This window comes from Mustela putorius, unplaced genomic scaffold, assembly GCF_011764305.1.
Source record: "Mustela putorius furo isolate JIRA1106 unplaced genomic scaffold, ASM1176430v1.1 tig00000785_pilon_pilon_pilon, whole genome shotgun sequence".
Taxonomy (NCBI): domain Eukaryota; kingdom Metazoa; phylum Chordata; class Mammalia; order Carnivora; family Mustelidae; genus Mustela; species Mustela putorius.
The window spans coordinates 11551270-11566183 of NW_025421480.1; the positions used below are offsets into that span (position 1 = coordinate 11551270).

Consider the following 14914-nt stretch of genomic DNA (forward strand, 5'->3'; position numbering starts at 1 on the left):
CTACTGATTTGGATAGGCAGGTTACATCATTAGCCTCTCAGTTCTCATTTCACAGGCAATCGTCTCCCTTGCATGGCATCTTTCCAGTGGAATCCTGAAGCCATAGTAGAGGGCGAGGTGGCACCAGTCTTCAAGGCTGAAGCCAACAGCTTGACTCTGACCCTGAGCAGGCTATCAGTTATTGGTGCCAACCCTCAAACTGGGACCCCTGGAGAACATAGTATAAACTTCTGCCAGGATAGCCCTGGGCCCCAAGAGCCAAGCCTTCCCTGGGTGTGACTGTCTTCTCACAGAACATTCTAGAAGGGGACAGAAATTACAACAGCTCCCCACTTCTATCTAGGACATGATCTTCACAAGGATCAGGCAGCCAGAGATGAGAGGGAATGTTGGGGATTCCCTGATAGGGGGCGAATGTGCACGGGCACTACATTTGTTCATTTGCCCGGAAACCCTACAGCACATTCTCAGCCAACTTTTCACAGTTTGCCTGAAGGATCTGCTTTTTCATTTTTCTTCTCTGACCCATAACGATGGTCACTGACCTAGATCACTGACCACAGAGAGGGCCGGAAAAGGGAAAATGCGACAGGCTGCTGGGATCATGCCCCTTGGTCCCCTGGGCAGCAGAGCCACTGCACAAAGAAGACAGAGCATGACCTCTTTGTCTTCTGAGCAGACCTTCACAGGCACACCTCCGAGACATTGCAGGTTCTGTTCCAGACCATTGCAAGAGAGCAAATACGACCATAAAACGAGTCCAGTGAATTCTTTGGTTTCCCAGTGAATGGGAAAGTTATGCCGACGCTACCCCATAATGTTACCCAGAATAACTGGGTTTTTGGCTCAGAAGCATAGGCTTCTGGAAAGACAGATGCCCCCGATCTCTGCTGTGTGAGGAGAGGCCTTCTGAGGGTCAGCTCGGGCTCAGTAAGTCACTCACTCTGAAGGCAACGTTTACAAGAGGCTTCCCTCCACTCCCCCAACTCACTTTCTGGGGCTCACAACTGTGAGAAACTGAGAAAGCAAGGCCAGGCAATATTTTGTTATTTTATTATGGGTTTGTCTCACCTTACACAGTAGGTATACAGACTAGATCTATGAACAGGGAGAAAGTTATGCATTCAGGTAGAATTTTGGCCCACTGAATTCTACTTTAAATATACCAAGAATCTCACGATTGGATTGAAATCTTTGGTCAAATAAAAAAAAAATCGCTTTACCATGAGGATACCTAGCCCCTCATTTTTCTCTTTTCCCATGAAGATTTTTTGTATTGTATTTTTCAAAAGCTGGGCAAGCCTATATACAGAGATGGGCTCTTCTTATGGCCCGAGCTGATCATCTCCAGCCTGGTGAGCTTATTAAAATCATCTTCCAGCTGTCACCCTGGAACCTCCAACACAGCTGTCCAAGGCAGGGTAGGGTGACTCTTAATGACATCGAGGGTTAGGACCATGGCCTGAAGTTGGAGTCTCCAGGGGTGGGGCCCAGGGTCTGTTTATAATGACCCCCACTCACCCCATAGTTGTTGTGGTTTTTTTTTTTGTTGTTTTTTTTTAAATTAAATTTATTTATTTTCAGCATAACAGTATTTATTATTTTTTCACCACACCCAGTGCTCCATGCAATCCGTGCCCTCCATAGTCTCTCATGATTCACCCCGTAGTTGTTATTCGAGCTTGTGTCTGAGTGTCCAGGCATCTCTGTGCCAGGAGGGGATCCTAACCCTCCTTGGGAGGGTGCTCAGCGCCCCCTGCTGCCACTGCTTGTACCACAATAGGGTCACACATCTACTCTCCTACCCCCACCAGTGTTACAAGGTCTCCATTCATGAGTACCTTCCCACCATGTCCTTTTTTTCTATAGGATTTTGCTTGAGGCAGGGAAGAGAAATGTGTAAAGCAACTCTTCTTTAGGCTTCGAAAAAAAAAAAAAAGATCTAGTCTGCGAAAGCATGTCTCCTTCAGAATGACCTAGCACAGGCTTGCCAGTCCCTTATGCTTTCTGGGCAACCGGCTAAATCCCAAGTTGTGGGTAATAGTGTCATCTTCTCAGACTTAGTAACCATTGTCTAGTATCAGTCCAGTGAAATGACGGTGATGTCTCTACAGTAAGCTTTGCTGCAGAGACTGGACACTATTGAGAAACCTACTGCCATCCACCTGCCTTTCTATCCATCATCCTTCCCTTCCATCCATCCATCTGTCCGTCCAACCACCTCTACATCCATCCATCCATCCATCCACCCGCCCCTCTATCCATCATCCTTCCCTTCCATCCATCCACCTGTCCATCCATCCATCCATCCATCCATCCATCCACCTGTCAATCCATCACCCTTCCATTCTATTCATTCCACCATCCATCCACCCACCATCCATCCCATCAATCCCATTCATCCTTCCTTCCTTCCCTTCCTCCGTCCACCCTTCCACCAACCTACCCATTTGTCCATCCATCTGTCCACCCATCTATTCACTTATTCCTCATTCATTTAACAACATTTGCTAGCTGGAATATGTTGGACTTGGGCCAGGCTTTGTGGGGGGTATATAAAGATAATAAATAAGTGGTCCTAACTCCCAAGGAGCTTGTAGTCTGGCAAGTGAATTAAGACATGTATTCAACCAACAGAATGCAGAGCAGACTGAAAGGATCTATTATAAAGGTCCAGGGTGTTTTGAAGCTGAAGTTAGAAATCAGATTTTCAGGGAAGGACAGCGAGGATTAAGAGGCTCTTGGCTACCCTGTGGCTACTGGACACTTTCTGGAAAGCCCCTCACTCCTCATTCCTCATCCCTTTGAGAAATCAATGCATGCTTCCCCTCTGAGTCACTGGGATCTTTGGAGTTTTCTATCACTTTCCCTTTACATACTTCACCCAGATACAATCACACAGGGACCCAGTTCTTTGAAATTAGGAAAATGAGACCGCTGAGTGGGTAAGTGGTGCATGATCCGTGGGCCAGGGGACCACTCTCCCGCTTGAAAGCTGTCAGCTCCCTCTCCCACCCTTTATGCCTGTATCCCCTGCTGCAACATCCTTGTCTGTCAGGGGTGGGGGAGGGGAGGTGCCTCAGGGCCAGATTGGTGGTGGGGCTAGGGGCTGGGCCTCTCAGACAGCTAAGCTCTGTGGGAGATACGAACTCTTACAGAGGTACAGGAGGCCTGAGCGTTGGTTTTTGCTTTTTGGTTTTTGTTTTTTTGAGTAAGCTCCACACCCAGCGTCACAGTTTCAGGCTTCTTTTTGGCAATGCAATGTCAGAGTATATCATCTTTTTTTTTTAAAGTAGGCTCCACGCCCAGTGCGGAGCCCAGTGCAGGGCTTGAACTCACAACCCTGAGATCAAGGCCTGAGCTGAGATCAAGAGTCGGACCCAATCAACTGAGCCGCCCAGACGCCCCTGAAGTTTGTTTATGGGACCTCCTCTTGTTGCTCTTTGTAATGCCCCTCATCCTGGGGCCTTGAGAGTACACCACAGCATACAGGCACTAACTCCAGGAACCAACTCTTGGAGAGAGAAGTGGAGAATTTAGGAGTTTAGTTCTGCCAGGTCCAGATGTGCTTTGGCTCTGTCTTGCACAGCAAGCTGTCCCCTTTCCCTCTATAATCCTGCATGTCACCTGGTGTGGAGACTGGCATGCTGATGGATTGACAGACAGACAGACTGCATAATTAAATCAGTCCTGAGATGCTTTGCTGTGCTCTACCCTACAGGTTAATGGAAACAGCGAAAGAAATGACTCGGGAGTCCTTGCCTATCAAATGCCTTGAAGCTGTCATCCTGGGGATGTATCCTTGAAGTGACGTTTGCTCAAGTTTACTTCATAGATGGTGGCCTCCCTGTGGGGCCCACTGTGCCTTTATTGTTCCAGACTCACAGAAATTATGCCTGTTGTCTGGTTGGGACAAAGTGTCAAGCTCTCCCTGGTGCTTCTCTTTAACCTTGACCTTCTGGACTTGAACCCGATCAGAGCCTGGCTCCTTGGCTCATTGTGGACGTTTGCTGCAGCCTGCCCCAGGCCTAGCTCTCAGCCAGATCGACTAGTTACGAGGGGAATTCCAACTTAGAGGGACTACAGAGAGAGCATGTATCATTCTTTTTTGCATTTTTCTGGCATTGCAACAGGATAGACACTCAAGAGGAAATGGGGTTATCCAAAGGCATCTTGGGGAAAATTCTAAGAGTGGGTTGTGGACGAGACCAAGCAATGGCATAGAGTCTTGACTCCGCAGAATGTAGAGTTGAAACAAGGTTCTGGGCTCTGCCATACTTTCTGTTCCATTTTCCACCAGACTCCTGGCTCCTTAGCCCAAGGGGAATATGGTACAAAAAGCTATGATGGAAGTAGAACGTGATCTGACAGAAGAGCAAAGAAACTTGTTGTCCCTTGGGGTGGCTGGCTGGAAGGGACAGTGACCAAGGGAATATAGCAAGACATGAACTTGGGAGGTAGACCCAAGAAAAAACAGTTGAGTCCTTGAGTGCTGTGCTGAGAAGTGTGACCTTCCTTCTAAAGGCTAGGGCAGCCCCCAAGAAAGCTCGGCAGCAGAGGCACGACATGACCAGGCATGCGTGTTAGAAAGGTGGTTCTTCAGGCAGATTGAAGGGCAGACTGGAGAAGAAGCTGGATCTGCGAAGCCCGTTAGGAGCTGCTCCCTGAGGGATACGGTGATGCTTGAACTATGGTCCTGGCCACGGGAACAGAGGTGAGGAGACATTAAGAAGATCGAATTTCCAGATCTTAGAGGCCAACTGAGTGCCGGAGTGGATGAGGAGGAAGTCAACCAATGGACTGGGTGGTAGTTTGTGGAGGGTGGGCGGAAGGGCTGAGGGCGAAGGAGAGGTGAGATTCTTTGACCCAGAGGCCGGGCTGATTAGCTGTGAGAGTTAGAGGAGTCAGAGGCAATGAGCCCACATCTCTGGCTTGGAAAACTGGGTGATCGGGTAGGTGTGCTGCTGCCCAAGGAGGGACTTGCGGGGAGAGTCAGATTTATGGGGAGGGGAGTTCAGATTTGAGTATGTTCAATCTGAGACGTGGGCAGGGGTCAGATGTTGGGGTGGGTATGGAGAGTGTGATGCTCACGAGGGGGCTCAGCACCGGAAATAGGAATCGGGGAGCTGCACGTACTTAAGGAATGGTAGTTGCTGTTCAAGGAGTGAGAAGAGAAAGATCAAGGAAGAGATCCCACCCTGTTGTGGTTTAGATGGACATGGTGAGCCCGTGACAGAGACGAAGGAAAGTTAGAGAGCTGGAAGGAAACCCAGGACGGAAAGAGGCAAGCGTGACATCAATGGAAGGACTCGTGGCTCAGAATCAGACCAGGGACAATAGGTCAGGGGCAGTCTGTGGGCTTGGTCTCCTGGACATGTTCATGGGAACGGCAGTGTCTGGCCCTCTGCAGTGTTCAGGGCACTGGCAGGCTGCGTCTGAAAAAGATGGTCTATAGGTGCCCAGGCTGACCTTTGAAAAATGGGAATTTGAGCCTTATTGTGGCCCTTCCCCCACAGTTCCGTCCTACCTCCTCCCTGCTTCTCACAAAGGAGAGGAAACGTGCGGGGGGGGGCGGTGGGGGGGGGGAGCCCAGCCAGAGGGCAGAACAGGGTGGAGACCGCAGATGGCTCCGGGGGCCTTTCTGAGGCAGGAGTCAGTCACAGCTGTTGGCCTGAGCCTCCTGTGAGTTTGATGGGGGTGAACAGCTGTTGGGGGTTTGCTGGGGGAGTTAGTGAAGGAGAGCCAGAGCACAGGCCCTTCCCTGGGCAGGCCAGCTACCTTCAGACTCTGCTGATGGAGGTCTGGGTGCCTCTGGGCGGAGGCCATCTTGCTTTACAGGGTCGCCATGTCCCCGCGCAGTGGCGTAAACCCAAGCACAACTGCAAGTTTCCTGGGATTAATCAGTTCTTTTGGGTCATGAGGGAAACACTTGTGACTGGCCTCTGGGCCTGTCTAAATCAGAGGACAGTGTGGCCTTGGTTTTCCTTTATTCTTACCAGTGTGACATTACAGAGAAGGGCCCGGAAGAGAACGGCGCGCACACTGCTGAACTCAGGGAAATTTGACTCTTGGACACAGACAAGAAACACAGACCTAAATTCCAAAAGTTACGTCTTTGTCTTTTCTTTTTGCTCTTTGTCAGCATCCCTATGGTCTGCTTTTCTCTCCAGCACAGTGAAGGACAGGACTTAGGTCATCTGTCTGTGTCTCCCACAGGCCCCTCTGCAGGTCCTGGGAAACAAATAGCACCTCAACAACCTTGAAATAGCTCCGCTTGCTTGCTGCTTGGAAGCCTGTGTCCCCTGTCTTGTCCTTCCTTGTTTTCTCCCGTTTGATGCTAGTCCAGAGTTAGGATTCATTCAGGAAGAGCCCCTACTTTTGCTCATGCACACACTTTCACAGGCCTGCAGGAGACAAAGACCTTCGATTCATCTTCTGAATCCTGGCAACAATTTGGGAGGGCCTCGCTGACCATGAAGGGGCTTAATCATGGTGTGGGTTAGATGCTGGCTCGATCTCTAGGAGCTTGGACATGGCAGCTCCCTCATCCCTAGAAAAGCTCAGGTCACTTCCCTGCCTTCATCCACACTTCCTCGTCCCCTTCCTATACTCCAGGTCCCAAGTCTTCCCGATAGCCATAAAGATGGAAGAAATCCTAGAGATGGCAACTTGTGACAGAATGGACTGGTGGTCACTCCCATCCCCCGCCTCCCTCCCTCTTCTCCACGTGGTTGACTCTACACTTCCCACAGACTAATTTCGGTGTGGTCACCCCATGACCTCTTCTCTGCTCTCCCAGAGGCCGCTGGGCTTGCCTCTCTCACAGCACCCATCACTGGGGTGGTTCTTTTCAGTGTCACTGTGACCCCATTGACATACAGCACTGTTCAGGTTTAAGGTAAACAGCATAATGGCTTGACATACGTTTAGTGTGAATGTGGTTTTTTTCATTGTAGTAAAATAGTCATGCCGTAAAATTAGCATTTTCACTCTAAGTGTACAGTTGAGTGGCACTGAGAACACTCCTGTTGTCACACGAGCATGGGCACCAGCTGTCTCTAGAACCTCGTCTTCCCCAACCGAAATGCCACGCCCGTGGGGCGCACACTCCCCATTTTCCTCGCCGCCCCCATCAACCACCTGTCTACTTTCATCTCTACGATTGTGACTACTCCAGATACCTCAGGAAGGGGAATCATACAGTATTTGTCTTTTTCTGACTGGCTTATTTCTAAGCCTAGTGTCCTCAATGTCCAAGTTGAGCTTGAGTCATAATTTCCTGACTCTTTAAGGTGGAATGATATTCCGTTGTATACACCACGTTCGTTCATCCAGTCACCCATCCGTGGGCACGGGGACCGCGTCCCCCCTTTCTGCTGCTGTGAACATGGGTGTGCAAGTCCCTGTCCACATCCCTGCTTTTAGTTCTTGTGGGTACACGTCCAGGAGTTGCTGGATCATATGGCAAATCAATCAATCTTTCTTTCCTTCCTTCCTTCCTTCCTTCCTTCCTTCCTTCCTCCTCCTCCCCTTCCTTCTCCTTCTCCTTTTTCTTCTTTTTTTGAGGAACTGCCATCCTGGTTGTGTCGTGTCCATTTTGAGTCTGTGTCCCCGACAGGCTTCCAGAAGAGGGCTGCGCTCTTGCTCTCTGGCTCCATAGCCCTGCCCACAGCCTGTCGGGCACTGGAGATACGCGCCCAGTGAGGGTTCGTTATCACTAAAAACAACTGAGAAAGCTCTTCTTCCAGCCCCAGAGAACTCACCCCAGAAAACAAGCAGGAGTGGGCGTCAGGGGCCTCGGAAGGTTGGGATTTCAGTCCCTCCCCGCCAGTTCATGTCACAGGAGGAAGTGACAAGAAAACAGCTAACTTTAGAGAGAGGAGACATGCTTACATTGAGGCCCTGTCCTCAATGGTCAGCCTTCAGGGTTGGCTTCTGGTGGCTTCTTTCTTTTAAGTGTACCTGGACTGGCCCTCACTGAGGCAGTCTTTTTTTAAGTCTAAGGAAGGTGTCTCGTAATGGAGGGTCTTCCTTGCAGCAAGCATTGACGGAGCATGTCTCTGTGCCAGGCCTGTGCCATGTCTGGGGACAGACACCAGCCTGTGATACACAACTCCCGGCCTAACAGATGCAAAGAGACACCCAGTTATAACACTGGGCGATGAAGCAGCAAGCGCTGTTAGCTGTGGCGGTTCTTGAGTTGGGCGGTGGGGCGGGGTACTTAACTCCTACTGAGGAAGGCTGGGGAAAGGGGGAAGGGGGGGGAGCAGTGCCTCTGTACCATTTGGGATGCCGCATGTGTAAAGAGAGTAAGCCCACAGCATCCTTCTCACTCGTGATTTTCACGAGACCCCGAAAATCTTTGCCCGGTTAGAATCCCCTGCCCTAGAGGGCTGCTGTGTGAGGGAAGCAATAAGGAAGCTCTACTGTGATAGGGAGCACCACATGTTACAGGGTATGTTTAGGGCCATTTTGTTCAGTTGGTCTCATAGCTTTGTAATGTCAAGGTCATTTAAAAGTCATTCAAGACTTGCAGTTTTATATGACTTCCCATTATGAGGGAATATATCGGCCAAGGGCATGGGTGTGGATTCTTTATGGTCTTGGCATATCCTTCAAAAATGTCTCAGGTTGATTGTGGGTCCGTGTGCTGGTCCAGGGTGTAGGGGGGAATGAAACTGGACAAAGGAATTATGAGCAGGGGCTGAATTGTGGCAGGACTTTGGTAAGGGATTTGGATCAAGTCTGAGGAAGAGGAGAGAGAGTGAAAACTGAAGCAAAAGAGTTGACACATACCAAATTTTGGCTTCAGTAGAACATTCTAGCCTCTGGGTGGAAAGTCCATTGGAGTGGGGGCAAGAAATGGTGAAGACAGATTCTCAGTGTAGAGAACCGTATCCGCTGACTGAGCACTTACCAGGCACAGGCCACCATGGGGAGCACCCGGATTATTATTTTCCTCAGAATCACCCTGGAGTCACCACAGGTTTTCAGCAGAAAAGAGATGCCATGAGTTTTCAACATCCCTCTCCATGCATACTGGGTCCTTACCAAGGTTATTCTGGGATTCTTGAGATGGGCTTGAGGCTGTGGTGGTACTTGTCGTGTGGAGTCTGTGGGGTAGTTAGTTACGCGGCGCTGCCCCTGTGGGGTTACTGGTCCCAAACTGATACAACGGTATCAGTTTTGCTGATTTGCTCGATCCAAATGGGCTGATAAGTGGAGAAAGCCAATGTGTGTTGCCAGGTGTGCTGGGGAATGAGGGGAACCTGAGGTTCCGTTGCTGGAGGCAGCTTTCCGTGTGGTACTCAAGGCTGTTGGCATGGGTACTGGGGCCCATGAGAGGAGCAGATAAGGGGCAGCTGTGACCTGTTCTGATGCCTTCCCGTCCAGGTAATCGGCCAGTCTGTTTCTTTTCTTTTCTTCTTCTTCTTTTTTTTCTTTTTTAAGATTTTACTTATTTATTTGAGAGAGAGAGAGAGAGAGAGAGATCTGGATGGGGGAGGGGTGGAAGAGAAGAAGACTCCCTGCTGAGCAGGGAGCCTGATGTGGGACTCGATTCCAGGACCCTGGGATCTGACAAAGCCAAAGGCAGATGCTTAACCCAGGTGCCACCCAGGTACCCAGTCAGTTTGTTTCCCATCTCACTGCCTTGCCTTGATTCTGTTTTTCACTTTTCTTCTGGAACAATGCAGAGGTCTTCAATTCCTGCTCTGTCCCACGCACTCCAGCCAGAAGTAATGTCTGAGAACGTCATTCTCATTACATTTTAAAAGGCCTTTAATACTCATCACGTCCTGAAGAAAACCAAGGGAGGGGGAAAGTCCATGATTTTGTTTTGCACATTTATTTAATTACTAAAGTAGAGGGCAAGTTTTTAATTTGGCTTCAATATGCATCATCTAATAGGTACTCAAAGGGATTGAGTGAATCTTTTCTGAAAGGATTAACGTGGAAAGGGTAGATGTGGACCTGCTCAGAGGCAGAGAGATGGACACTTAATTTGCCATACAGATCACGTTCCCTCCTGGGAGTCCAAGCTCTAAATTCTCAAGGCCTCCCTTCTCTTCCTTGACTCAGATGGTCTAAGATACTTAACCAATGGACAGCCTTCCATCGAGCGATTCCCCATCAGCTTTAAAACCTACTTCTCAGGAAACTATTTTCACCATGTTGTGCTGGGGATTTACTGCAATGGCCGCTACGGCTCACTGGGCATGAGCCGAAGGGCTGAGCTGATGGACAAGCCGTTGACCTTTCGAACTCTGAGTGACCTCATCTTTGACTTTGAAGACTCCTACAAGAAATACCTGCACACAGTCAAGAAGGTCAAGATTGGGCTGTACGTCCCCCATGAGCCTCATAGCTTCCAGCCCATTGAGTGGAAGCAGCTGGTCCTCAATGTCTCCAAGATGTTAAGGGCTGACATAAGGAAGGAGCTGGAGAAATACGCCAGGGACATGAGAATGAAGGTAGGTGCTGGGAAGGCGAACGAGTGATGGTAGTTCTATCCCCGTCCTCTGTCTGTCTGTCTGTCTTTTGCCTCTTGCCCCATGTTTCTGGGATGGTCAGAAGCTTCTTGAGGTTATCTTGCTTCATAACCATCCTATTAAAACAAAAAATACAAATCATTTGCTATTTGACATGGACTACTTCAAAACCTGGAGCTGAAGTCAGTTGAGATGTTACGGTTAAAGCAGTGTCTCGGCCTGCATTTCCTTCTGTGAAATCAAATCCAAAATGTTAAAGTCGTTTGAGATTAAGGCTCTTGTTTTGTTTTGTTTTGTTGTTTTGGTCTTTATGATAGGGTGACTCATTGTTCCGGTTTGCCTGAAACTGAGGGGTTTCATGACATTTTTAGTACGTAAAACCAGGAAGGTCCTGGACACACAAGGAGAGCAGGTCACGTTGCTTTATAATCTTTTGCAGAGTCACATTCTGTCTCTGCTTTGCTTTATAAATTGCAACACATTTTGGCATAACATTCTGGCCTGGTGTCTCAGAAACTACACTCATAAGCCCCTTTTTCTTCTCCCATGTCACTTCCCTAGTAACATCGTGCCTGCTTGTCCGTGTCCCTCCAGGGGTTGTGGAGTCACTGAGAGAAAGCCTGTGTGGACACAGAGGACCATAGGGAAAATAGATTTTGCTGACCTCAGGCTGTTTAGTGCCCGGGGACTTGTCATCTTCACCCTGAGGGACCTGGGACGGAGATTCTTGATAAAACGAAACCGATTCTTGATAAAATGAAACCACCCTGTGCCGGTGTATGGGGTGGGAGAGTCAGAGGAAGAGCAAGCTGGTTTCTGGGGCAGTGGAGATGGGACTTTGCCCTCACGAGATAGCACACAGCTCCTGGAAACAGCCCCAAGAGGCTGAGGCATAGGGCTTTGCTCTTCTGCTGTGGAAAAGGGGGTACAGTGTAATCATTTCAGCCTCTGGGGAAGGGGTCCTCTGCTCCTCACCAGTGTAGACTGAGCAAGGAACATCCGTCAGGACTCCCCTTGAAGGTCTTCTGGCTTGGTCTCTCCTAGGCCGGGCACTCACGGTGGGGGCAGGGAGGCTGCGGGAAGACAGGAAGGTGGTTTCCTTTCAGAGCCAGCGTGGTAACTCCTCACATCTCCTTCAGATCCTGAAACCTGCAAGTGCCCATTCTCCAACCCAAGTGAGAAGCCGGGGGAAATCCCTGTCCCCCCGAAGGAGACAGGCGAGCCCCCCAAGACGGCTCGGCAGGAGAGACAAGTCGTGAGTACTATTTCCTCTTCCCTGGCTCAGGGGCCAGCACGCACATCCATGGGGTTGTCCTGGCCCGTGGGGACAAAGCTGAGTCCTGGGCGTGGTGTCTGAACCAGACTGAGATCGCCAAGAGGACCGGTCCTCCATCAGGGGGCATCCCTTGTGGAGAAGGGTCCATGGTGCACGCCACCCCCATTGCTCTGACGATACTGCCTGTCCATTGTAGACTCAGACGAAGGGACAAGCTCCAGACTGCCAGAGATGAAGGAGATCCTGAGATCCCGGCAGCGTGGGGGGAACGGTGGATGTAGGGTTAGGAAGCCTGGGTCTGGGGCCAGCTCAGCCCCTTGTGAGCCACACGACTTGAGGCTGGCCATGGAACCTTCCTCGGCTTAAGTTCCCTTGGCCGGAAGATGGGATTGTTAGAACTGATGAAACTTTCCTAAAACCCCGTAGCCCTCTGTGCCCAGGAGAAATCATGATCGTTCTTCAGGTCATGGCATCTTTAGGTCATTCCTTCTCCCTTGCTGACCCTGTCTTCCCCCATCTTATCCCTGAGGCCACTGATTCCACACCTACTTCTGAGGTCAAAATGACTCCCTTGGGAAATGGCAGATTGGAGAAGTACCCAGGGATAATCCACGGGCTGATATTTGGGCCGTACCCAAATAATCAAATACTGTACCCAAATATACCACTGTCAGTAATACCAGCGCATGCTGGTCACGAGCAGCTCTCACTGAGCCTGGGACAGTGTGGTATAGCGCACAGAGGTCCAGGGCGAGCCCCCGCTTGGCCGCCCCTTAGCCCTGCGGCCTGGGCACACCTCTCGGGAACCTTCTTTGCTCATCCGTCCAAGACGATGAAAACACTTTCCCTGCCTCCTCCTCAAGGAGTCATGGGACCCACTTAGAAGACGTAGGGAGAGCGGTTTGTTCACGGTGAGCAGCTTTTAACGCAGACGTGTCATTATTGTCAGATCAGCCCTGTAGGGTAAGAAGGCAGAGTTTTAGTTTTCACTGTCAAAGGCAGAAACCGGAACACAAACCCGGTTTGTTATCTTGTGCTGTCTTGTAGTTGGTCAGTGATGGCACTGGGACTGGAACCCGGCTTCCCTGGCTCTGGGAGCGGGGAGGGGGATGCAAGTGTTGGTTCTGTCAGGATGAAGTGGTTTCAGTTCTGAGGAAAGTTCCCAGTTTGTCCCCATTCTACCTCCTCCTGCTGAACCCGGGTGCAGAATCTACAGCCCGAGGGTATTGGCTAAGACAGCTGGGGTCCAGGCTTTGACAGGGGAGGGGGTGGAAAGGGGAGGCTCCTACAGCAAGAGAAGCTGGAGTATGCGGGGCTTCAGCATGGCTCTGACCTTTGGGGGAGCAGGATGGCTTCAGAGCTTTGGCACAAGCCTCTGATCCTCATCCTGCCTCTGATGCTGACCACTATGCTTGCCTCTTGATCCTGACCTTCACCGCAACCCTCTCTCTCCCCCTCTCCCATGCAGCCATCCATTCACTGGCGACCCTGAATGAAGTAGCAGTTGTCTCAGAGGACTGTGCATGTGTAAACCCTTTTTAGAGGGCACGGAGCATGGAGCCCGGGACCCAGAAGTAGCAATCTGGTTACTGAAGGAGTGGGGAGGGGTGCTTTGCTCTGCCTTGTTAGCTTTGCTGTCCCAGGAGGGCTAAGGCTTCCCTTAGGAGCTCCCAGTCTGCAGCAGACACTGAGCAGTCCGGAAAGCCCCACTCTGCCCTCTAAACCCAGAAGTCCTGAGTGTGCCCCTGGAGGGCAGATTCACGGGACGACAGGATGGGGTTTTCAGTCCATTCCTGTCACATCCGTTTTACTTGCATCTACAGGAAATTTGCAGTCCAAGGCATGTTAGGTTTTTTACCAGAAAAAGTTCCCATGAGTGCCCAGGGAGGGGAAAGCCAGCAAGATCTCAGAGCTGGCTGTGAAGAAGTCCGAGGATGTGCCAGGTGCCAGTGGTCCGAGAACAGTATGGGAAGAAGGTGCATTGGGGCCTGGACTGTGGGGTTTGAGCTGCTGCTTAGGCACCCTGGGGGAGCATTCTAGAAGCCCCTGAGAATGCCCATCTGGAGCTTGAGGAGTAGAGACCGTGACAGCAGAGCCATCTGCTTAGAAGCGACAGTTGAAGGGATAGCTGGAGGAGTCGGTGAGGAGGGACGGGCTGGCAGGCTCCGAGTGGCCCAGGGGATGAAGGGCCAGAGCTGGGGAGGTGCGTCGCTGGGTGGGAGCGAGGAGCTGCCGGTGGGTTACGGGCACCGGACAGGGAGAAGGGGCTGCAGCAGCACGGGGCCCAGCTGAGGAGAGACGGAAGGATCCTGCACCCGGTTTGCAAACTCGAGCAAGACCAGAATCCCCGGAGGGCTTGTTAAAACAGATGGGGGCCCCTCCCCCGGTGTTTGTGATTCAGCAGATTTGGATGGGGCTTTGGATGGGGCCCGAGGACCTGCTGTTCTGGCAAGTTCCCAGGTGATGCTGATGCCGCTGGTCCAGGGACCACTCTTGGAGAACCACAGTTGGTTCTGACTTGGGGGTTGACTTTAAAAAAACAATGACATGTCAAGGTGCAGGCACTGGGCCTGTGTGATTCTGGGGCTCAACTCTACCTGGTCCTGCCTGGGCCTCTGGAGCCTGAGGTGCCGTTGGAGGGTGTGACCCCGGCCTGACCCCCATGTTGGGCTCCACTGAAGACAAGCTGGGCAGAGCATGGCTGGTCATTCTCCTAGGGGCCAGGTAGGGAACTGGTGTTTGGTCACCCCCGAGCCATGCCTGTACCCTAATCTCTGGACTTTGTCACACAGCCGAGGCAAGCGACCACGCCTGTGCCCGCAGAGGACAGCTCTTAGACTGCCGCAGTTGTGAGTGCAAAGCACCTTCCAGTGTTGGGGGGGCCCCCTTCACCCTCACCCCTCCTGTCGGCAGGAAGCAGGAAGTGGGCCCAGAAGCAGGAAGTGGGCCTGGGGAAAGGGAGAAAGGCAGTAGGGAGAGGGCAGCAGTCCCCGGTGGGGTCAGGAAGAAAGACCTGCAGGAAGATGGGGCTTCTGCTCCACCACCCGCTTCCCTCCACGCCCTGAAGTCGAGCCCAGCCCTGGCTGCACAGAGGCGATGGCTCATGTTCAGTGAAAACATAAACTTTTCCAAAATGTCGAAGAGTGGC

At 51.2% G+C, this 14914-nt stretch overlaps 1 protein-coding gene across 8 annotated transcripts in view; it reads left to right on the forward strand.

Annotated features, from left to right (window-relative positions):
- Nucleotides 1–14914, forward strand: part of VASH2 (vasohibin 2) — a 39351-nt gene that overhangs the window by 11549 nt on the left and 12888 nt on the right. For 4 of the 8 annotated variants that reach the window (XM_045084726.1, XM_045084728.1, XM_045084731.1 and 1 more), the window contains 5 exons: nucleotides 2889–2945; nucleotides 3722–3796; nucleotides 10091–10472; nucleotides 11630–11745; nucleotides 14559–14615. In XM_045084726.1, coding sequence (XP_044940661.1) covers nucleotides 2889–2945; nucleotides 3722–3796; nucleotides 10091–10472; nucleotides 11630–11745; nucleotides 14559–14615 — 687 coding nt within the window. The remainder of the gene's footprint in view (nucleotides 1–2888; nucleotides 2946–3721; nucleotides 3797–10090; nucleotides 10473–11629; nucleotides 11746–14558; nucleotides 14616–14914) is intronic. The other 4 variants (XM_045084729.1, XM_004778962.2, XM_045084727.1 and 1 more) reach the window with 4 other exon arrangements.